At 47.6% G+C, this 23,187-nt stretch overlaps 1 protein-coding gene across 6 annotated transcripts in view; it reads right to left on the reverse strand.

The window, feature by feature from the left end:
- pnpla4 (patatin-like phospholipase domain containing 4) overlaps positions 1-23,187 on the reverse strand; it is an 86,594-nt gene that overhangs the window by 44,150 nt on the left and 19,257 nt on the right. For 4 of the 6 annotated variants that reach the window (XM_070892538.1, XM_070892540.1, XM_070892542.1 and 1 more), the window contains exon 2: positions 7,605-7,789. The exons of the other annotated variants lie outside the window; for them this stretch is intronic. In XM_070892538.1, coding sequence (XP_070748639.1) covers positions 7,605-7,784 — 180 coding nt within the window. In that variant the 5' untranslated portion in view covers positions 7,785-7,789. The remainder of the gene's footprint in view (positions 1-7,604; positions 7,790-23,187) is intronic. 6 annotated transcript variants of the gene reach the window in all.

Here is a 23,187-nt window from a genome sequence, read left to right on the forward strand (position 1 = left end):
GGAAGTGCTGCAGACACCATCAGAGGCCTCAGCCGCCGCAGACACAGGAAAACCTCTGCACAGGAAGAAGGGTCACGTTTCAGAAGCTCCGGTGCAGAAACTGCTTTGCGTTGGTCAACAACAACACCCTGCATTTGTATAACGCCTTTAACTGAGGATATACTTGCCACAGAAGGAGTGCAACGAGGGTTCACCAGACTGATTCCGGGGATGGGTGGGGGGGGGGGGGGGCGGGCGGGGATTGCCCTAGGAGGAGAGATTGAGCAGACTAGGCCTATATTCTCTAGAGTTTAGACAATGACAGGTGATCTCATTGAAACATACACAATTCTTACAGGGCTCGACAGGCTAGATGCAGGGAGGATGTTTCCCCTGGGCTGGGGAGTCTAGAACCAGGGGTCACGGTCACAGAATAAGAGGTCAGCCATTTAGGACTGAGATGAGGAGAAACTTCTTCACTCAGAGGCTGGTGAATCTTTGGAATTCTCTACCCCACAAGGCTGTGGAGGCTCAGTCGTTGAGTATATTCATCATCATCATAGGCAGTCCCTCGAAATCAAAGAAGACTTGCTTCCAGTCTAAAAGTGAGTCTTCGGTGACTGAACAGTCCAATACAGGAATTACAGTCTCTGTCACAGGTGGGACAGACAGTGGTTGGAGGAAAGGGTGAGTGGGACTGGTTTGCCGCACGCTCCTTCTACTGCCTTCACTTGTTTTCTGCATGCTCTCGGCGATGAGACAGAGATCGACAGATTGTTGGATATTAAAGGAATAAAGGGATACGGAGATAGTGCAGAAAAGTGGAGTTGAAGTAAAAGATAAGCCATGATCTTATTGAATGGTGGAGCAAGCACGAGGGGCCGAATGTCCTACTCCTGCTCCTAATTCTTATGTTCTGATGTTCTTATCCCAAGGCACTCCACAGGAGTGTAATCATACAAAAAGATTGATGCTGAGCCAAAGAAGGATGACATTAAGACAGGTGTACAAAAGCTTGGTCCAAGAGATAGGTTTTAAAGGAGCATCTTAAAAGCTGGGAAGCAGAACCACCTTCCAAAACCAGATGAGTGGGCCATATGACTACGCAGAAATACGAACTCAAACTACCTAGAAAATTCAAACCCAACTCACCAAAATCGGAAGACAAAAAAAAGCAAGGCGGCCCCACACACAAAAAAAACACACTCCACCCACAGACAAAGATCTCCGTCTATGTATGTGGGTGGAGTGCGTTATTTTTGTATGTCGGTCGATTTGCTTTTTTTTGTCTTGGAGACCCCATCCTCACATAACCAAAGAGCCAGATCCTGAACAGAAAAAAAATACCAGAAAAATTCAGAAGCCCATTCAAAACACAAAATTAAACGCACCCACTCTTCCCACCCTCCTTATCCTCCCTCAGTACTGCACTGGAGTGTCAGCCGAGATTATGTGCTGAAGTCTCTGGTGAGAGGGCCTTAAAGCAGGAAAGGGAAGCTTATTTACTTCAATACTTTTGTGTATGAGCCAAACTCTGCCAACGCTCGCAGCCGTCGAAGAGTTAAAGCCTCAAGACATTGTCGGTTACATCCTTGATATGACCAACAATTATGCACGTGTCTCTCTGGCTGTGCATATGTGTGTGTGTGTGTGTTCGACCTTCTCCGTCTCCAGGCCAGGTCCAAGAGCACCCCAACCTCTGTCGCGAGCTACAGTACGCGGACGACGCCTGCGTCTGCGCACATACGGAGGCTGAACTCCAGGACATAGTCGACTGAGGCGTACGAAAGCATGGGCCTTACGCAAAACATCCGTAAGACAAAGGTCCTCCACCAGCCTGTCCTCGCTGCACAGCACTGCCCCCCAGTCATCAAGATCCACAGCGCGGCCCTTGACAACGTGGACCATTTCCTATAGCTCAGAAGCCTCTTATCAACAAGAGCAGACGTTGTCGACGAGATTCAACACCGCCTCCAGTGCGCTACTGCAGCTTTCGGCCACCTGAGGAAAAGAGTGTTTGAAGACCAGGCCCTCAAAGCTGCCACCAAGCTCATGGTCTACAGGGCTGTAGTAATACCCAGCCTCCTGTATGAGTCAGAGACATGGACCATGTACAGTAGAGACCTCAAGTCACTGGAGAAATACCACCAACGATGTCTCCGCAAGATCTTACAAATCCCCTGGGAGGACAGATGCACCAACGTCAGCGTCCTCGATCAGGCCGACATCCCCAGCATTGAAGCACTGACCACACTCGATCAGCTACGCTGGGCAGGCCACATTGTCCGCATGCCAGACACGAGACTCCCAAAGCAAGTGCTCTACTCGGAACTCCTTCACGGCAAACGAGCCAAAGGTGGGCAGAGGAAACGTTATAAGGACACCCTCAAAGCCTCTCTGATAAAGTGCAACATCCCCACCAACACCTGGGAGTCCCTGGCCAAAGACCACCCTAAGTGGAGGAAGTGCATCCGGGAGGGCGCTGAGCACCTCGAGTCTTGTCGCCGAGAGCATGCAGAAATCAAGTGCAGGCAGTGGAAGGAGCGTGCGGCAAACCTGTCCCACCCAACCTTACCCTCAACGGCTATCTGCCCCACCTGTGATAGGGACTGTAATTCCCATATTGGATTGTTCAGCCACCTAAGGACTCATTCTAAGAGTGGAAATAAGTCTTCCTCGACTCCGAGGGACTGCCTATGATGATCTGTATTTCGCTCAGTCTGTGAAACCACATCTATCTAAGCTGATGCATTTCTTCATTTGCAACTTTTCTGCGGTGTCTCCGTTTTCTCTCTAAACATTCGCCCAGGGTTCTCGAATAAAGTCCACTGCACAGGGCACCAAGCGCAAGAGAGAGAGACGACTTGGGAAAGAAACCAATTTGGCGACTGATATTTAAGAAAAAGAAATGTAAGCAATTGCATTTATATAGTGCCTTCGACGACCTCAGGAGCATCCCAAAGCGCTTTACAGCTAACGAAGTACTTTTCGTAGTCACTGTCGTAATGTGGGAAATGCGGCAGTCATTGTGCGCACAGCAAGCTCCCACAAACAACAATATGTGATAATGACCAGATCATCTGTTTTAGTGATGTTGACTGAGGGATAAATATTGGCCAAGACACCGGGGAATAACTCCCCTGCTCTTCTTCGAAATAGATACATGGGATCATTTACATCCACCCTGGAGAACAGACGGGACCTCGGTTAAACATCTCATCCGAAAAATGGCACCTCCGACAGTGCAGCGCTCCCCCAGCCTAGATGTTTGTGCTCAAGTCTCTGAAGTGGGACTTGAACCCACACCCTTCTGACTCCGAGGTGCGAGTGCTAATCACGGAGCCACTTTTAATGGTTTTTAGATTGTCTTGAGTAAAGTCCATCACACTATAGTTGCAATTTCTAATACACCGATACATCGGCATGGTTTGTGTGACTGTTCTGAGCCCTGTGTGCACCCCAATACAGAATTGATTGTTCACAGAATGTGGATATTGCTGGCAAGAGCCAGCATTTATTAGCCATCCCTAATTACCCTCGAGAAGGTGGTAGCATTTCAGGGGGCAGTTAAGAGTCAACTGCATTGCATGGGTCTGGAGTCACGTATAGGCCAGACCGGGTAAGGATGGCAGATTTCCTTCCCTAAAGGACACTAGTGAGCCAGCTGGTCTGTTACGACAATCTGGTAGTTTCATGGTCAACATAAGAAATAGGAGCAGGAGTAGGCCAAACAGCCACTCGAGTCTGCTCCACCATTTAATACGATCATGGCTGATCCGATTAGGGGTTCAGGTCCACTTCCCTGCCCGCTCCCCATAACCCCTTATCGGTTTAAGAAACTGTCTATCTCGGTCTTAAATTTATTCAATGACCCAGCTTCCACAGCTCTCTGAGGCAGCGAATTCCACAGATTTACAACCCTCTGAGAGAAGAAATTCCTCCTCATCTCAGTTTTAGATGGGCGGCCCCATTACCGATACCTGTACTAGCTATTTTTTTTTAAAATTAACTGAATTTAAATTCCCCAGCTGCCGTGGTGGGATTTGAACTCATGTCTCTGGATCATCAGTCCAGGCCTCTGGATTACAAGTGCAGTAACATAGCCACTATACTACCGTACCCTGTGATTGAGACTGCGGTTAAGCTGCAACATAGATTTACTACCACAAACACCGAGGATAAGACAACGTAGCTGTTCGAGCTTAAAAAATTACTGTATTGATGTGGGCAGACATGGTTAAGAGGGATGATCCAACACAACAAACGTTTATGCAGTGCCTTTAATGCAGAAACATGTCCCAAAGCTCTTAAATCTAGTAGAAGTATTCAAAATGGTTTGAGACGGTAAAATAGAGAAAAAGCGATTTTCACTTACTGGTGGGTCTGTGACAAGGAGACATAAATTTAGAATTAATTCTACAAGCAGACTATTTTTTCCACACAGATGGTTTTTGGAATATGCAATGCTTTGCCACAAGTGGCTGTTGAAGCCAATTGCAGCATCTGGGAGGGAAGAAGATAAACACTTGAAATGGAAAAGTGATAAAGCGCACAAGGAGAAAGCAGGGAAGCGAGATTAAATAGCACCAGATGTGAAGCTAGCACAGAACGCGATGTGGTGCTGAAATTCTCATTCAAAACAACTTGCCTTTTATATAGCGTTATTAACGTAGTAAAACGTCCCAAGGTGCTTCATCATCATCATCATCATAGGCAGTCCCTCGGAATCGAGGTAACATAGAAACATAAAAAATAGGAGTAGGCCATTCGGCCCTTTGAGTCTGCACCGCCATTCAATAAGATCATGGCTGATCATTCACCTCAGTACCCCATTCCTGCTTTCTCTCCATACCCCTTGATCCCTTTAGCCGTAAGGGCCACATCTAACTCCCTCTTGAATATATCCAATGAACTGGCATCAACAACTCTCTGCGGCAGGGAATTCCACAGGTTAACAACTCTCTGGGTGAAGAAGTTTCTCCTCATCTCAGTCCTAAATGGCCTACCCCTTATCCTTAGACTATGTCCCCTGGTTCTGGACGTCCCCAACATCGGGAACATTCTTCCCACATCTAATCTGTCCAATCCCGTCAGAATTTTATATGTTTCTATGAGATCCCCTCTCATTCTTCTCAACTCCAGTAAATACAGGCCCAGTCGATCCAGTCCCTCCTCATATGTCAGTCCTGCCATCCTGGGAATCAGTCTGGTGAACCTTCGCTGCACTTTCTTCCTCACTCATCACCCTCTGAGTGAAGAAGTTTCTCCTCATCTCAGTCCTAAATGGCCTACCCCTTTATTCTGAGACTGTGACCCCTGGTTCTGGACTCCCCAGCCAGAAGAAACAACCTCCCTGCATCTACCCTGTCAAAGCCCTGTAAGAATTTTGTATGTTTCAATGAGATCACCTCTCATTCTTCTAAACCTCCTGCCAGTGAAAACAGTTTCTCACTATTTACCCCCCCATGGCTTCGCCCCACCCCCCCTCTCCTGTAATCTCCTCCCAGCCCCACAACCCACTGGGATATTTGCACTCCTCTCATTCTGCCCTCTTGAGCATCCCCGATTTCAATCGTTCCACCATTGGCGGCCGTGCCTTCAACTGCCTAGGCCCCAAGCTCTGGAATTCCCTCCCTAAACCTCTCCACCTCTCTGCTTCTCTCTCTGATCCTTTACGACGTTCCTTCAAACCGACTTTTTTGATCAAGCCTACCCTAATATCTCCTTATGTGGCTCGGTGTCAATTCTTCTTCACTCAGACAGTGGATTTGCTTCCACTCTAAAAGTGAGTTCTGTACAGTCCAATACAGAAATTACAGTCTCTGTCACAGGTGGGACAGACAGTGGTTGAAGGAAAGGGTGGGTGGGGAGTCTGGTTTGCCGCACGCTCCTTCCGCTGCCTGCGCTTATTTTCTGCATGCTCTCGGCGACGAGACTCGAGGTGCTCAGCGCCCTCCCGGATGCTCTTCCTCCACTTAGGGCGGTCTTTGGCCAAGGTGCTTCACAGGAGCGTTATTAAACAAAATTTGACACCGAGCCACAGAAGGAGATATTAGGGTAGGCTTGATCAAAAAAGTCGGTTTGAAGGAGCGTCGTAAAGGAGCAGAGAGAGAGGCAGAGAGGTTTAAGGAGGGAAATCCAGAGCTTGAGGCCGAGGCAGTTGAAGGCACGGCAGCCAATAGTGGAGCGATTGAAATCGGGGATGCTCAAGAGGGTAGATTGAGAGGAGTACAGATATCCCAGTGGGTTGTGGGGCTGGGAGGAGATTACAGGATGAGGAGGGGGGGGGGGGCCGGGCGAGGACATGGGGGGGCTAAATAGGGAGAAACCATTTTCACTGGCAGGAGGTTTAGCAGAATGAGAGGTGATCTCATTGAAACCTACAAAATTCTTACAGGGCTTTGACAGGCTAGGGAGGGTGTTTCCCCCGGGCTGGGGAGTCTAGAACCATGGGTCACAGTCTCAGAATAAGGGGTCGGCCATTTAGGACTGCGATGAGGAGAAACTTCTTCACTCAGGAGGGTGGTGAATCTTTAGAATTCTCTACCCCAGTGGGCTGTGGAGGCTCAGTTGTTGAATATATTCAACACTGAGATCGATAGATTTTAGAATATTAAGGGAATTAAGGAATATGGGAATAGTGGAGGAAAGTGGAGTTGAGGTAGAAGATCGGCCATGATCTCACTGAATGGCGGAGCAGGCTCGAGGGGCCAAATTGCCTACTTCTATTTCTTATGATCTTATTATGTTCTTAATCAGCAAGGGCAGACATCGACGACGAGGTTCAACACCACCTCCAGTGCACCAGCGCAGCCTGCGGCCGCCTGAGGAAGAGAGTGTTCGAAGACCAGGCCCTCAAATCTGGCACCAAGCTTATGGTCTACAGGGCTGTAGTGATACCCGCCCTCCTGTATGGCTCAGAGACGTGGACCATATGCAGTAGACACCTCAAATCACTGGAGAAATACCACCAACGATGTCTCCACAAGATCCTGCAAATCCCCTGGGAGGACAGACGCAACAACGTTAGTGTCCTTGACCAGGCCAACATCCCCAGCATCGAAGCGCCGACCACACTCAACCAGCTCCGTTGGGCGGGCCACATTGTCTGCATGCCTGACACGAGACTCCAAAGCCAAGCGCTCTACTCGGAACTCCTACACGGCAAGCGAGCCCCAGGTGGGCAGAGGAAACGTTTCAAGGACACCCTCAAAGCCTCCCTGATAAAAATGCAACATCCCCACCGACACCTGGGAGTCCCTGGCCAAAGACCGCCCTAAGTGGAGGAAGAGCATCCGGGAGGGCGCTGAGCACCTTGAGTCTCGTCGCCGAGAGCATGCAGAAAACAAGCGCAGGCAGCGGAAGGAGCGTGCGGCAAACCAGACTCCCCACCCACCCTTTCCTTCAACCACTGTCTGTCCCACCTGTGATAGAGACTGTAATTCCCGTATTGGACTGTTCAGCCGCCTGAGAACTCACATTTAGAGTGGAAGCAAGTCTTCCTCGATTTCGAGGGACTGCCTATGATGATGATGACTCAGAGGACGCACAAAACTGCTGCTGAATGAAAACGGTTAGCAGATAACCCACGGCACGATGCTGACTGTACCTCCTTTATTACTCACCTCCAGTTTTTCAGGGTGTGAAAGCAAAACAGCAGCTACTAACGCTCCCCCCGAGGCTCCAGCATAGTTCTTTATAGTACCAAGCAACTTGCTCCCGTGTCGGTTAAGAGCAACTGCTGCCCCCAAGTGGTAAATCCCCAAAAATCCACAGGCACTAAACGTCAGGTTCAGAATACACATACTCGCTGTAGAAATGGGAAAAACATAGAACAGGTTCAGTTAGAAAATGCAGCATCCTCAGCATCCTACGCCCACCCCCCCCCCCCCCCCCAAGATACACCCAGTCAGGTGCTCGTGGTCAGCTGCTGTCACGTTCCAATTGTTGGGACTGGTGAGATATCTGCTGACTAATGCAACCCGGACTGCTGATCTACCTGTGGGTCCTTCCAGCATCCCTTTGTCCAGTCCCACACTGAACGGCAGGCCACATTGTCCGCATGCCTGACACGGGACTCCCAAAGCAAGCGCTCTACTCGGAACTCCTTCACGGCAAATGAGCCAAAGCTGGGCAGAGGAAATGTTACAGGGACACCCTCAAAGCCTCCCTGATAAAGTGCAACATCCCCACCGACACCTGGGAGTCCCTGGCCAAAGACCGCCCTAAGTGGAGAAAGTGCTTCCGGGAGGGCACTGAACACCTCGAGGCTCATCGCCAAGAGCATGCAGAAATCAAGCGCAGGCAGCGGAAGGAGCGTGTGGCAAACTTGTCCCACCCACTCTTTCCTCCAACCACTGTCTGTCCCACCTGTGACAGGGACTGTAGCTCTCGTATTGGACTGTTCAGTCACCTAAGGACTCATTTTTCGAGTGGAAACAAGTCTTCCTCGATTCCACAGACTGCCTATGATCAGGACTGCTACCAACATCAGGAGGACGTCGATAGTGTATTTTTTAAGCATCATGTACACTTCCAAGAGCCTGCACCAGCTAGTAGCAGTGGCAGATTCTACAACCTGTAGCTCACAGAATCGTACAACACAGATTATGGCGGCCATTTGGCCCATCAGAAAGGAAAATAGGGCTGGATTTTGGGCTTTGCCGTTTTCGCGGAGAAAACGGAGGCGGGGTGGGAGAATTACCGCCCAATTAGCGTCAACGATAAATTGCCTAACATTTGTCATTTGGGCTCTGCACCAGGGGCGAGATGCAAAGGGAGACGTTGAACCACTTTCACAGTGTAAAAACGGGAACCTCGCCAACTTTAGTGCGGGGGCGGGAGCGCTTCGAGAGAGGCCTTCGGAGGGGGAAAAAAATTTTTTTTTTTAAAACATTAAAAAACCATTACCAACACTCTTACCTCACTAAAAATCATGGTTTAAAAACTAGGATTAAAACACTCTACCTAAACGCACGCAGCATTCGAAATAAAGTAAATGAGTTGACGGCACAAATCATTACAAATGGGTATGATTTGGTGGCCATTACAGAAACATGGTCGCAGGGTGGCCAAGACTGGGAATTAAACAGACAGGGATATCTGACAATTCGGAAAGATAGACAAGAAGGGAAAGGAGGTGGGGTAGCTCTGTTAATAAAGGATGATATCAGGGCAGTTGTGAGAGATGATATTGGCTCTAATGAACAAAATGTTGAATCATTGTGGGTGGAGATTAGAGATAGTAAGGGGAAAAAGTCACTGGTGGGCAGAGTTTATAGGCCCCCAAATAATAACTTCATGGTGGGGAGGGCAATAATCAAGGGAATAATGGAGGCATGTGAAAAAGGAATGGCAGTAGTCATGAGGATTTTAACCTACATATCGATTGGTCAACTCAAATCGCACGGGGTAGCCTTGAGGAGGAATTCATAGAATGCATACGGGATTGTTTCTTAGAACAGTATGTTACAGAACCTACAAGGGAGCAAGCTATCTTAGATCTGGTCCCATGTAATGAGACAGGAATAATAAACGATCTCCAAGTAAAAGATCCTCTCGGAATGAGTGATCACAGTATGGTTGAATTTGTAATACAGATTGAGGGTGAGGAAGTTGTGTCAGAAACGAGCGTACTATGCTTAAACAAAGGGGACTACAGTGGGATGAGGGCAGAGTTGGCTAAAGTAGACTGGAAACACAGATTAAACGGTGGCACAATTGAGGAACAGTGGAGGACTTTTAAGGAGCTCTTTCATAGTGCGCAACAAAAATATATTCCAGTGAAAAAGAAGGGCGGTAAGAGAAGGAATAACCAGCCGTGGATAACCAAGGAAATAAAGGAGAGTATCAAATTAAAAACCAATGAGTATTAGGTGGAGATTGGGAAAATTTTAAACAACAGCAAAGAATGATTAAAAAAGCAATAAAGAAAGGAAAGATAGATTACGAAGGTAAACTTGCGCAAAACATAAAAACAGATAGTAAAAGCTTTTATAGATATATAAAACGGAAAAGAGTGACTAAAGTAAATGTTGGTCCCTTAGAAGATGAGAAGGGGGATTTAATAATGGGAAATGTGGAACTGGCTGAGACTTTAAACAATTATTTTGCTTCGGTCTTCACAGTGGAAGACACAAAAACCATGCCAAAAATTGCTGGTCATAGGAATGTGGGAAGGGAGGACCTTGAGACAATCACTATCACTAGTGGGGGTAGTGCTGGATAGGCTAATGGGACTCAAGGTAGACAAGTCCCCTGGTCCTGATGAAATGCATCCCAGGGTATTAAAAGAGATGGCGGAAGTTATAGCAGATGCATTCGTTATAATCTACCAAAATTCTCTGGCCTCTGGGAAGGTACCAGCGGATTAGAAAGCAGCTAATGTAACGCCTCTGTTTAAAAAAGGGGGCAGACAAAAGGCAGGTAACTATAGGCCGGTTAGTTTAACATCTGTAGTGGGGAAAATGCTTGAAGCTATCATTAAGGAAGTAATAGCGGGACATCTAGATAGGAATAGTGCAATCAAGCAGACGCAGCATGGATTCATGAAGGGGAAATCATGTTCAACTAATTTACTGGAATTCTTTGAGGATATAACGAGCATGGTGGATAGAGGTGTACCGATGGATGTGATGTATTTAGATTTCCAAAAGGCATTCGATAAGGTGCCACACAAAAGGTTACTGCAGAAGATAGAGGTACGCGGAGTCAGAGGAAATGTATTAGCATAGATAGAGAATTGGCTGGCGAACAGAAAGCAGAGAGTCGGGATAAATGGGTCCTTTTCGGGTTGGAAATCGGTGGTTAGTGGTGTGCCACAGGGATCGGTGCTGGGACCACAACTGTTTACAATATACATAAATGACCTGGAAGAGGACAGAGTGTAGTGTAACAAAATTTGCAGGTGACACAAAGATTAGTGGGAAAGCGGGTTGTGTAGAGGACACAGAGAGGCTGCAAAGAGATTTAGATATATTAAGCGAATGGGCTAAGGTTTGGCAGATGGAATACAATGTCGGAAAGTATGAGGTCATCCACCTTGGTGAAAAAAAACAGTAAAAGGGAATATTATTTGAATGGGGAGAAATTACAACATGCTGCGGTGTAGAGGGACCTGGGGGTCCTTGTGCATGAAACTCTTTTTGGATCCTTGCGCATGAATCCCAAAAAGTTAGTTTGCAGGTGCAGCAGGTAATCAGAAAGGCAAATGGAATGTTGGCCTTCATTGCGAGAGGGATGGAGTACAAAAGCAGGGAGGTCCTGCTGCAACTGTATAGGGTATTGGTAAGACCGCACCTGGAGTACTGCGTGCAGTTTTGGTCACCTTACTTAAGGAAGGATATACTGGCTTTGGAGGGGGTACAGAGACGATTCACTAGGCTGATTCCGGTGATGAGGGGGTTACCTTATGATGATAGATTGAGTAGACTGGGTCTTTACTCGTTGGAGTTCAGAAGGATGAGGGTTGATCTTATAGAAACATTTAAAATAATGAAAGGGATAGACAAGATAGAGGCGGATAGGTCGTTTCCACTGGTCGGGGAGACTAGAACTAGGGAGCACAGCCTCAAAATACAGGGGAGCCAATTTAAAACCGAGTGGAGAAGGAATTTCTTCTCCCAGAGGGTTGTGAATCTGTGGAATTCTCTGCCCAAGGAAGCAGTTGAGGCTAGCTCATTGAATCTATTCAAGTCACAGATAGATAGATTTTTAACCAATAAGGGAATTAAGGGTTACGGGGAGCGGGCGGGTAAGTAGAGCTGAGTCCACAGCCAGATCAGCCATGGTCTTATTGAATGGCGGAGCAGGCTCGAGGGGCTAGATGACCTACTCCTGTTCCTAATTCTTATGTTCTTATGTTCTCACAAATCGCTGCAAAAATATAAAAAAAATTAAAACTGGAACTTACCTTTTTCGCAGTTTATCCAACTCACCGCCATCGGCAGGGTTGCACCGCTGTGACTTTGACCAAAGACTGTGTCTGGCCAAAGACCGCCCTAAGTGGAGGAAGAGCATCCGGGAGGGCGCTGAGCACCTCGAGTCTCGTCGCCGAGAGCATGTAGAAAACAAGCGCAGGCAGCAGAAGGAGCGTGCGGCAAACAGTCCCACCCACCCTTTCCTTCAACCACTGTCTGTCCCACCTGTGACAGAGACTGTAATTCCCGTATTGGACTGTTCAGTCACCTGAGAACTCACTTTTAGACTGGAAGCAAGTCTCCCTCGATTTCGAGGGACTACCTATGATGATGACCGCTGTGTTTTCCCCCCCGACGGTCATCAGGGGTGCGTTTCACGGTGTACGGGTCAGGTGTTTGCCGAAACTCGTAGCGGTGTGGCAACGCAAGCTGTTGCACATCCAGCGCGCAGCTCTCCCCGGCAGTGCTTCTAAGCGCCGCCACAAAAACCGAGCCGAGGATCGCAACCAGGCGAAAAACAGCTGACCGCCCCAGTTTTCGCCGCGGGGGTCAAAACGCGGCGAAAACCGGGGTCGCAAACGACCAGAGAATCCAGCCCATTGAGTTTCACGACCACCGGATGCCTCAAAGCACTTTACAGCCAATGAAGTACTTTTGGAGTGTCGTCACTGTTGTAATGTAGGAAACACGGCAGCCAACTTGCGCACTTTAACCCAGATCGGTGCAGGGGCAGGACCAACAGCAAGGAACAGAACCGAAATCGGTTGAGATAGTAAACGATCTCAGCGTTCTATTTCAGAATTCTCTGACGGTTCATGACCAATGCTGGGAGGTCGTAAGACTTGTACTCGTGTCTTTCACGACCTCGGGGCGTCCCAAAGCAATTTTATAGCTAATGAAGTACTTTTAAAGTGTAGTCACTGTTGTAATGTAGGAAAAGAGGCAACCGATTCGCACACAGCATGCTCCCACAAACAGCAATGAAATAATGACGAGGTAATCTGTTTTAGTAATGTCGGTTCAGGGAAAAATATTAGCCAGGATACTGGGAAGAACTCCCCTGCTCTTCCTCGAAATGGTCGTGGGATCTTTCGCGTGCACCTGAGAGAGCTGACAGGTGTAACGTCTCATCCAAAGCAAATAGGCCATACGGTTGTATTAACAGGACCGTTTCATATAGAACAAAGTGTACTACTTTGTCCTCGTACAAAACCTTAGTCAGACCACACATGGGGCTGAATTTTCCTTATGTTGCTGCCTCTGTTAGTGCCCCGGAGGAGCGGGTAACGTCAGAGGAAAAGTTTTCCAGGCGGGCAACCAGCACTCAGCCGGCAAATTTGTTTCCGGTTTTGCGGGACGGGGGGGGGGGGATCGCAGAGCAGCACCTCCCGGGAGCGTCGAGCCGGCTTGCAACGCCGCCGGTTTCGACTGCACGGTGAAATTTGTTGTGCGCTTGCCCTGTAGCGCACCGTGGTGGGACCGCCTGGAAAACTAGAGCGGTCAGAGCTGTCCCGGCGGCAATGAGCGATGGAATTGGTGACTGAGACAAGTTTGATTGTTGGGTGTAGTTTTATTTTTGCAATGTAGCTTTTCGTGGGGAGTTTACGGTATTGGAAATGTTTGCTGTGTTTTTACTTGCGAGTTTTTTTCCCCTACAGAAGCCTCTCTTGGGGCTCTTTACCAATGCATTTTCAATTGTTCAGCTTACCGCCCTCAAGAGAGGAGTGGAACGCCTCCCTTAGCCTCCCATACTCGGGGCCCAGCTGATGAATTTTGCTGACTGAGGTGCAAACTTTTCTCGGGCGCTACAATTACCGCCCCGCCATGAATAGCGCCGCGAATTGGACGGTAACAAAAATCCAGCCCTTAGAATATTACATGCAGTTTTGGTCCCTTCAAAAGGTTGGTGACGTAGAGACTTTGGAAAGGTTCAGAGGAGGGCTACAAGCATAATTCCCAACTTAAAAGAACCATAGTTACTCAGATAGGCTTCAAAAGTTGGATGTATTCACCTTGGAGACAATAGCCTGGAAATCTCGGCCTCCCTGGGTCCGTACAGAGTGTGTAGAGGGTGTGCACGGACCCGGGAAGGCATCGGAAAAGCCGGTTTTCAGCGCACAATGCGCATGCACTGAAAATCGGCTTTTCCGATCTATCTAGCTGGAGCCTGACAGATCCTCTGTATCTCAGGAGCATGGGCAACATTGCGAAATGTCCTCAAAATTCTTGCGCCTGAAAAAGCAGGCACATAGCCTACTTTTACAGGCATGTTTAAAAACATACACAAATATAATAAAATGAAATTAAATAAACACATTTTGTTAAAAACTCTGCCCACTAAGGTAAGTTTATTTTTAACCCAAATTACAAAACTTTTTTTTGAAAATCGGAAAAATATTGTTTTTTTCCTAAGGCGTTTATTAACTTTAATTTCAATTAATTTTAATTATGTGAGGTTGGCTTTTTATTTTTTTCTTACTGTGTTTGTTTCTCTCATTAATAGCAATGAGAACTGGTAGATGCGGAGCTCCCATTGCTATTAATGAGAAAGCTGTGGAATACTGTACCTGATTGGCTGAGCAGTCACATGTGACTGCACCGTCTCCGTGGGAACCTGGAGGATGGGAGCGCGCTCCGCAGCGCGGGAAGAGAACGTCTCCCCACCGGAATCCCACGCTCCTCCCGGACCACCAGGTACTTTCGTAGAAATGTTTCAGGTCGGAGGCAATTGCCCGCGGGAAACTCTGACCGTAATTTCAGCCCCAATTTCGGAGTGTCTCGGAGGTATACAAAACAGTTAAAAAGCTAGATGGTGTGCGTATTGATTGCGTATTTCAATTTGATAGACTGGGGAAGGCCAGGAATCATGCACACAAGTTATGCAAGGAGAAGACAGAAGAAAACCTCAAAATTCCCTGGGATGAGAGGTTGAATAGACTGGGCCTATACTCTCTGGAGTTTAGAAGAATGAAAGGTGATCTCATTGAAACATGTAAGATTCTGAGGGGGATCAACAGGGTGAGAGGATGAGAGGATGTTTCCCCTGGCTGGAGAGTCTCGAACTAATGGTCACAGTCTCAGGATAAGGGGTCGGCCATTTAGGACTGAGATGAGGAGGAATCTCTTCACTCAGAGGGTTGTGAATCTTTGGAATTCTCTACCTCAGAGGGCTGTGGATGCTCAGTCGTTGAGTATATTCAAGACTGAAATTGATAGATTTTTGGATTCTAGGGGAATCAAGGAATACGTGGATCGGGCGGGAAAGTGGAATTGAGGTTGAAAATCAGCCGTAATCGTATTGACTGGTGGCGCAGGCTCGAGGGGCCGAATGGCCTACTCCTAATCCTAATGTCCCAAAATTCAATTTTAGAGGAATATTACCAGATTAAATACATCCACTGTGTAGTACACACATCTCTCAGGTCAAGCTACAGACATGTTAAGTAGCGCTCATTAGCTCGTGGCAATTGTTAATTTAGATTTGACAAATGTCACTTAATTTAGAGCAAGACATGTTTTTAAAAAATAGCGTTTTGTGGTTAAAGGGATTTGCAACCTGTCTCACCTTCCTAAAAATTTCCTGCATCATTTAGCAGCTACGTTTTTTTTTAAGTCAACCTCACATAGCATTCCATATGGGAAATCAATATGAAATGTAGCCTTCACGTGAAACGGGTTGGAAGGGTAAGATGATAAACTGAACCAGGGAAAGTAGATGTTATTCAATCCCCACCTTCTTTCTTTCCATCTTAAGTTGATATATTCTCTCCCTATTTTCACATAATATTTGGATTTTATATTTTGGATTATTTAAATAGCAAAACTTACAACAACTACTTGTATTTATTTAGTACCTCTAACGTAGTAAAACACCCCAAAGGCGCTTCACAGTACAGGTTGAACCTCCATAATCTGGCATCCTCGGGACCTGGCCTGCACCGAATACGGGACTTTGCCGGATAAAGGGAGGTCAACCCGAGGGGGCGAAGGTGGTCGGTGCCCCGGGCAGGCCCAAAGTGTCAGCGAGGCCCCAAAGTCGGGGTGGAGCTCAGCCGCATTCTGCGCATGCGCCCCCGGCCACCAGAATCATGCCGGACAAGGGGTGGTGCCGGATAAGGGAGTCCCGGATAAGGGAGGCATATTTACGAAAGGATATACTTGCTTTGGAGGCAGTTCAAAGAAGGTTCACCAGGTTGATTCCAGGGATGAGGGGGTTGACTTATGAGGAAAGGTTGAGTACGTTGGGCCTCGACTCATTGGAATTCAGAAGAATGAGAGGTGATCTTATCAAAGATTATGAGGGGGCTTGTCAAAGACTGAAGGGTGCAAAATTTACGAGAACCCCCCCCCCCCACCCCGTGTTTGGGCTCATTCGAAAGGAAATTTAATTTGGGACTATCTACTGGAAAGTTTGAAATCCTAAAGTGCTTATGGAAGAAACTACAAACTTTAATCGAATTTTGGACTTTACAAGACAAATTTAAGCCTGTGGGCATGAGAATGTGAAAAAGGATTGCGAAAGTGGTAGATGGCTCGAGAAGGTAGCAAAAGGATGGAGATAGGGAATCATGGGTAAATGGCTGACCAAAGATGTCAAGCTGTGATAACTACAATGTCAGCACAAAAAGGGGTTACTCAGAGTTGTGGTCAAACACGAGTTACGTGAAAAAGCAAAAGTTAGACATGAGTCAGACGAGGAGCTGCTATATCCAGCCATGAAATAGGGAAATGCTATGAAAATCGAAACAATAAACACATCCCTGGAGCCCACCCTATTTGGAGAGTTGTTAGCCTGCAATTGGGTATGCTATGGGGGAAATCGACCAATGATTGTATAAACTGAGTGTCACTCAAATGTGTTCTGCTGTAACAATGTATAAGTGTTGAGCTTTTGTACTGTTACGAGACTTGTCAGGAGAAAGGTGGACAGGCTCGAATAGAGAGTGTTCCCTTTATCTTAACAGGTCCCGGCCGGAGAATCTACAAAATAAAGGTCTTATGTTGCTAAGACTAAAAGTGTTCGTGTGTCAGTGAATTCGCTGAAACAGATTGAAGGGAAAAGAATCCAGTATCTACAGGCAGGCCTAAAGAACTAAAGAAGCCCACTTGATTATTGGAACTGTCTGGGTGTTGGGATTATGTTAACTTGTCTGGAGAAATGGACATTCGAAAACCCTTCTCCACAAGAGACATTTACATTACAACAATAACTCAGAGATGGCCAGCCAACAAACAAACTGAGAAAAGCCATCTTCAACATGAATAAGAACAAAGGGCCCACTACAGCCGTATGCGAAAAACCAAGCACAAAAGGACATTGCGATTACCAAACTAATATTTCCATCAGGAAACAGTTTTAGAAATGCAACTCACCCAATACATTAACTTTTAACGAGCCCGCCAAAATATTACAAAGAAAAGTCAAGCCCGCCAAATTTAAACAAAGAATCCTGGACTGATTTGGCGCGAAGATTAGAACAGCTCAAACCATATAACTGGCCCCCTGTTTCAACAGAGGGCATGACAGACTTTGCCATACAACCGAGACCACGCTGGTGTCATCAAGAAGGGAGAGAAACCAACACGACAGTTGTAAACTAACTTCTCCATCCTCGAAGTCCTGAAGTCCTGAAGTCAGAACATCGCCATCGCGGCAGCAACCGACCACAGCCAACGTGGTACCAACGAAAAATCACCGCGATCGACCAAACTCGAAACAAAACTTCAACAGGGAGAAACCAAAGAATCGAAAGTTTCCACTCTACAATCTAAGGCCTGACTACCAACAGTTGAAAATATTACCTAAAGAGACATAGAACCTATTTCTAACGAAGAAAACCAGGTACTTACCGCATAGATCCAAAACGCACCTTACCGCATCAGCGGACTCAACCCAACTGAAGATTGCGCAGTAAGAAGTCTTCTCCGACGTTCGGGGTACGGCAAGCAGAACCTACAGAATTCAACGAACCCCGAAATCGCGAACTACCGCTAACTGACCAGAAAGGATTGGTAAGCACAGTCCCTGCCTGCCCTGGAGTCTAACCTAGCTAGAATTAGGTATTGGGAGGTGGGAGGTGTAAATTTTACTGTAACCCCCTTTGAATGTGTAATGTATTGTTCTTTATTAGAGTGATTATAAGTTTGACATTGTATTTTATTACAGTCAAGAAAATACAAACTTCTTTTGCATCAAACCAGTTGTCCTTTGCACTTTATCACACCCCGCAAATAAATCCAGAGTCTCGAACCCAAGGAAGTGGGAGCGATTCGAACCGCTCAAGTAGGTCAGAGGTGAAGGGTAGCCAATGTAACCCCACTTTTTAAAAAAGGAGGGAGAGAGAAAACAGGGAATTATAGACTGGTCAGCCTGACATCGGTAGTGGGTAAGATGATGGAATCAATTATTAAGGATGTCATAGCAGCACATTTGGAAAGAGATGACATGATAGGTCCAAGTCAGCATGGATTTGTGAAAGTGAAATCATCCTTGACAAATCTTCTGGAATTTTTTGAGGATGTTTCCAGTAAAGTGGACAAGGGAGAACCAGTTGATGTGGTATATTTGGACTTTCAGAAGGCTTTCGACAAGGTTCCACACAAGAGATTAATGTGCAAAGTTAAAGCACATGGGATTGGGGGTAGTGTGCTGACATGGATTGAGAAATGGTTGTCAGACAGGAAGCAAAGAGTAGGAGTAAATGGGTACTTTTCAGAATGGCAGGCAGTGACTAGTGGGGTCCGCAAGGTTCTGTGCTGGGGCCCCAGCTGTTTACACTGTATATTAATGATTTAGACGAGGGGATTAAATGTAGTATCTCCACATTTGCGGATGACACTAAGTTAGGTGGCAGTGTGAGCTGCGAGGAGGATGCTATGAGGCTGCAGAGCGACTTGGATAGGTTAGGTGAGTAGGCAAATGCATGGCAGATGAAGTATAATGTGGATAAATGTGAGGTTGTCCACCTTGGTGGTAAAAACAGAGAGACAGACTATTATCTGAATGGTGACAGATTAGGAAAAGGGAAGGTGCAACGAGACCAGGGTGTCATGGTACATCAGTCATTGAAGGTTGGCATGCAGGTACAGCATGCGGTTAAGAAAGCAAATGGCATGTTGGCCTTCATAGCGAGGGGATTTGAGTACAGGGGCATGGAGGTGTTACTACAGTTGTACAGGGCCTTGGTGAGGCCACACCTGGAGTATTGTGTACAGTTTTGGTCCCCTAGCCTGAGGAAGTGCAGCGAAGGTTCACCAGACTGATTCCCAGGATGGCGGGACTGACATATCAAGAAAGACTGAATCAACTGGGCTTGTATTCACTGGAGTTCAGAAGAATGAGAGGGGACCTCATAGAAACGTTTAAAATTCTGATGGGTTTAGACAGGTTAGATGCAGGAAGAATGTTCCCGATGTTGGGGAAGTCCAGAACCAGGGGTCACAGTCTAAGGATAAGGGGCAAGCCATTTAGGACCGAGATGAGGAGAAACTTCTTCACCCAGAGTGGTGAACCTGTGGAATTCTCTACCACAGAAAGTAGTTGAGGCCAATTCACTAAATATATTCAAAAAGGAGTTAGATGTAGTCCTTACTACTAAGAGGATCAAGGGGTATGGCAAGAGAGCAGGAATGGGGTACTGAAGTTGCATGTTCAGCCATGAACTCATTGAATGGCGGTGCAGGCTAGAAGGGCACCTATTTTCTATGTTTCTATGTGAACCTGACCCCCGGGACCACCCCCTTACAAGGTGGATGCAGAGAGGATGTTTCCACTGATGAGGGAGACTAGAACTAGAGGGCATGATCTTAGAATAAGGGGCCGCCCATTTAAAGAGATGAGGAGAAATTTCTTCTCTCAGAGGGTTGTAAATCTGTGGAATTCGCTGCCTCAGAGAGCTGTGGAAGTTGGGACATTGGTGAATAAATTTAAGACAGAAATAGACAGTTTCCTAAATGATAAGGGGATAAGGGGTTTTGGGGAGCGTGCAGGGAAGTGGAGCTGACTCCATGATCAGATCAGCCATGATCTTATTGAATGGTGGAGCAGGCTCGAGGGGCTGTATGGCCTACTCCTGCTCCTATTTCTTATGTTCTTATGTAACATGTAACATTATAAAACAAAATTTGACACCGAGCCACATATCAGGACAGGCGACCAAAAGCTTGGTCAAAGAGGTAGGTTTTAAGGAGTATCTTAAAGGAGGAAAGAGAGGCAGAGAGGATTAAGGAGGCATTTCCAGAGCTTAGAGCCCTGGCAGCTGAAGGCACAGCCACCGATGGTTAAGCAATTAAAAACTGAGATGCTCAAGAAAGAAAACGACTTGCATTTATATAGCGCCTTTCACGACCACAGGATATCCCAAAGCGTTTTACAGCCAATGAAGTACTTTTCCAAGTGTAGTCACTGTTGTAATGTGGGAAATGCGACAGCCAATTTGTGCACAACAATCTCCCACAAACAGCAATGTGCTAATAGAAACATAGAAATTAGGTGCAGGAGTAGGCCATTCGGCCCTTCGAGCCTGCAGCGCCATTCAATATGATCATGGCTGATCATTCAACTTCAGTACCCCATTTCTCTCCATACCCCTTGATCCCTTTAATCGTAAGAACATAATAAGAACAAAAGAATTAGGAACAGGAGAAGACCATCTAGCCCCTCGAGCCTGCTCCGCCATTCAACAAGATCATGGCTGATCTGGCCGTGGACTCAGCTCCACTTACCCGCCCGCTCCCCGTAACCCTTAATTCCCTTATTGGTTAAAAATCTATCTATCTGTGATTTGAATATATTCAATGAGCTAGCCTCAACTGCTTCCTTGGGCAGAGAATTCCACAGATTCACAACCCTCTGGGAGAAGAAATTCCTTCTCAACTCGGTTTTAAATTGGCTCCCCCGTACTTTGAGGCTGTGCCCCCTAGTTCTAGTCTCCCCGACCAGTGGAAACAACCTCTCTGCCTCTATCCTGTCTATCCCTTTCATTATTTTAAATGTTTCTATAAGATCACCCCTCATCCAACAAGTAAAGACCCAGCCTACTCAATCTATCAACCCCCTCATCTCCGGAATCAGCCTAGTGAATCGTCTCTGTACCCCCTCCAAAGCCAGTACATCCTTCCTTAAGTAAGGTGACCAAAACTGCACGCAGTACTCCAGGTGCGGCCTCACCAATACCCTGTACAGTTGCATGAGGACCTCTCTGCTTTTGTACTCCATCCCTCTCGCAATGAAGGCCAACATTCCATTCGCCTTCCTGATTACCTGCTGCACCTGCAAACTAACTTTTTGGGATTCATGCACAAGGATGCCATCAGCCGGTCCAGGCAGCGGGCGGTCGAGGGGGTCGTTCAACCTGACTGCCTGCCTCTCTTCCGCTCTTACATCCGGTCCAGGGTGTCCTTGGAGATGGAGCACGCGGTGTCCACCGGTACGCTCGCGGCCTTCCGCGAGAGGTGGGCACCGGAGGGACTGGAGTGCATCATCACGCCCGGCAACCAAATTTTAATTTGATTTTACGTTTTAAAGTTTAATTTGTTTTCATTGCCGGTGCTTTTAGTGTCCCCCTTCCCTTTTATAGGGGGCACTGGAAAAATTTGATTTTAGCGCCCCAAAAAAAAAAACCAAAAACCAAAAAAAAAGGGGCCATGAAAATGTCTGCTGTGTCACCCAGGTCGGGTGGCATGGTTTTAATGTTTTATGTTTCTGCAGGTTAACTCAAAAGAGTTTCATGCACAAGGAACCAATGTTAGAGCAGTAGAGGCGTGTCCTGCTCAGTTGGAGCTGTGAGCAGTGAGTGGAGCTGCTAGCAACTTGAGCTCCTGCCTGGATTGCCCTGAGACCAGCCCAGGAAAAGAAGGAAGAAAGGGGCTTCACACCAACTTCTATCCAGAGGGAGAGGAGGAAGCAGAAAACTTTAAACATCTTTATCATTTCTGCAAGGAGTTGGAGAGAGGGGGAAAAACTACAACAACATCCAGTGTGGAAGGAGGGAGACTCTACATTCTGCAGGTGGGTGTGGGTGCATTTCCCCAAACAGACTTTGTTGTATCGGTGGGGGGAGGAAAGAAGACCACTGAGGGCCGGAACATCGCGGGGGGTGTGTGTGTGTGTGGAAGTGTGCGTGGGGGCCGTGCTTACAACTAGGCCCCCCCCACAATTGGAACCCCCCCCACCCCCCACATTTGCCTAGCCTGGGATAGCTGGAGCTACCAGGCTGAAGATTGTTGTTTTTCTTGATCATCCTATTAAAGATCGTTAAGGATTGTGTGCCTGGTGGCTCCAGCTACCCCAGGTGAAGACATCTTCTCCCCCCACCTGAAGACCACCCCAAAGACTTTTGTGTTTTGCCATCTGGGGAGTGCACCCACCCACAGCTGCGAGGGGAGACCTGCCCTCGCAGACCCCCTTCCCACCCCCCTCTCTCTTTCTCTGCTACTCTGTTTCTCCCCTCTCTCTCTGAGGCCTCTTCCTTCCAAATTTACAAAAAAAAAACAATTAAGACAACTGAGCAGAGGGAGCAAGGCCTCTCCCCAATTGCCAACTAGGGGAGAGGTACCTCGTTAAGGGCTCCTCTGCTCAGTTAATTTACGAGGCCAATTAAGACCATTAAGGCCTGTGACTTTGGGGTGGGTGTAGCCCTTAAAGGGACCCCGTGATGGCGACCCCATCCACGCCGGTGGCAGGGCCAGCAAGGACGTATGCGCAGGTGGCAACCGCTTCCACGGCCCCTCCTGCGCCACCCGCTGCCCTGCCACCATTTAGGTTAATTACGAAAAAACACGGGGTCAAGAGCTACACTCACCCCACAATGACCATCGAGGAGTGCGTGCGGGCGATGGCTGGGGTAGTCGGCCCCTCGGCCATTGTCGCAGCCTCCAAGATGTCTGGGAAGGCCGTGTTCTTCCTGGGGTCGGAGCGGGCGGTGTCCCTGGCCCTTGAAAAGGGGCTCACGGTGGGCGGGACGTTCCTGCCGGTGGACCCTCTCGAGGCCACCGCGCAGAGGGTCATCATATCGAACGTCCCGCCCTTTGTTCCCGCTGAGCTCCTCCTCCCTCACCTACACCAACTGGGGGAGGTAAGGTCGGGGATCAACCCCATACCGCTCGGCCTCAGGGAGAACAGCCTGCGCCACGTGTTCTCCTTCCGCCGCCAGCTCTTTGTCCGGCTGGCGCGGGAGGACATGACAGAAGGGCACTTTAATGTGGTGCACGAGGGGACTGCCTACCGCGTCTTCTGGACGTCGGACGGCGTGCGGTGCCATGCCTGCAGGGAGGTGGGGCACGTTCGTAA

This window comes from Pristiophorus japonicus, chromosome 10, assembly GCF_044704955.1.
Source record: "Pristiophorus japonicus isolate sPriJap1 chromosome 10, sPriJap1.hap1, whole genome shotgun sequence".
Taxonomy (NCBI): Eukaryota; Metazoa; Chordata; class Chondrichthyes; family Pristiophoridae; genus Pristiophorus; species Pristiophorus japonicus.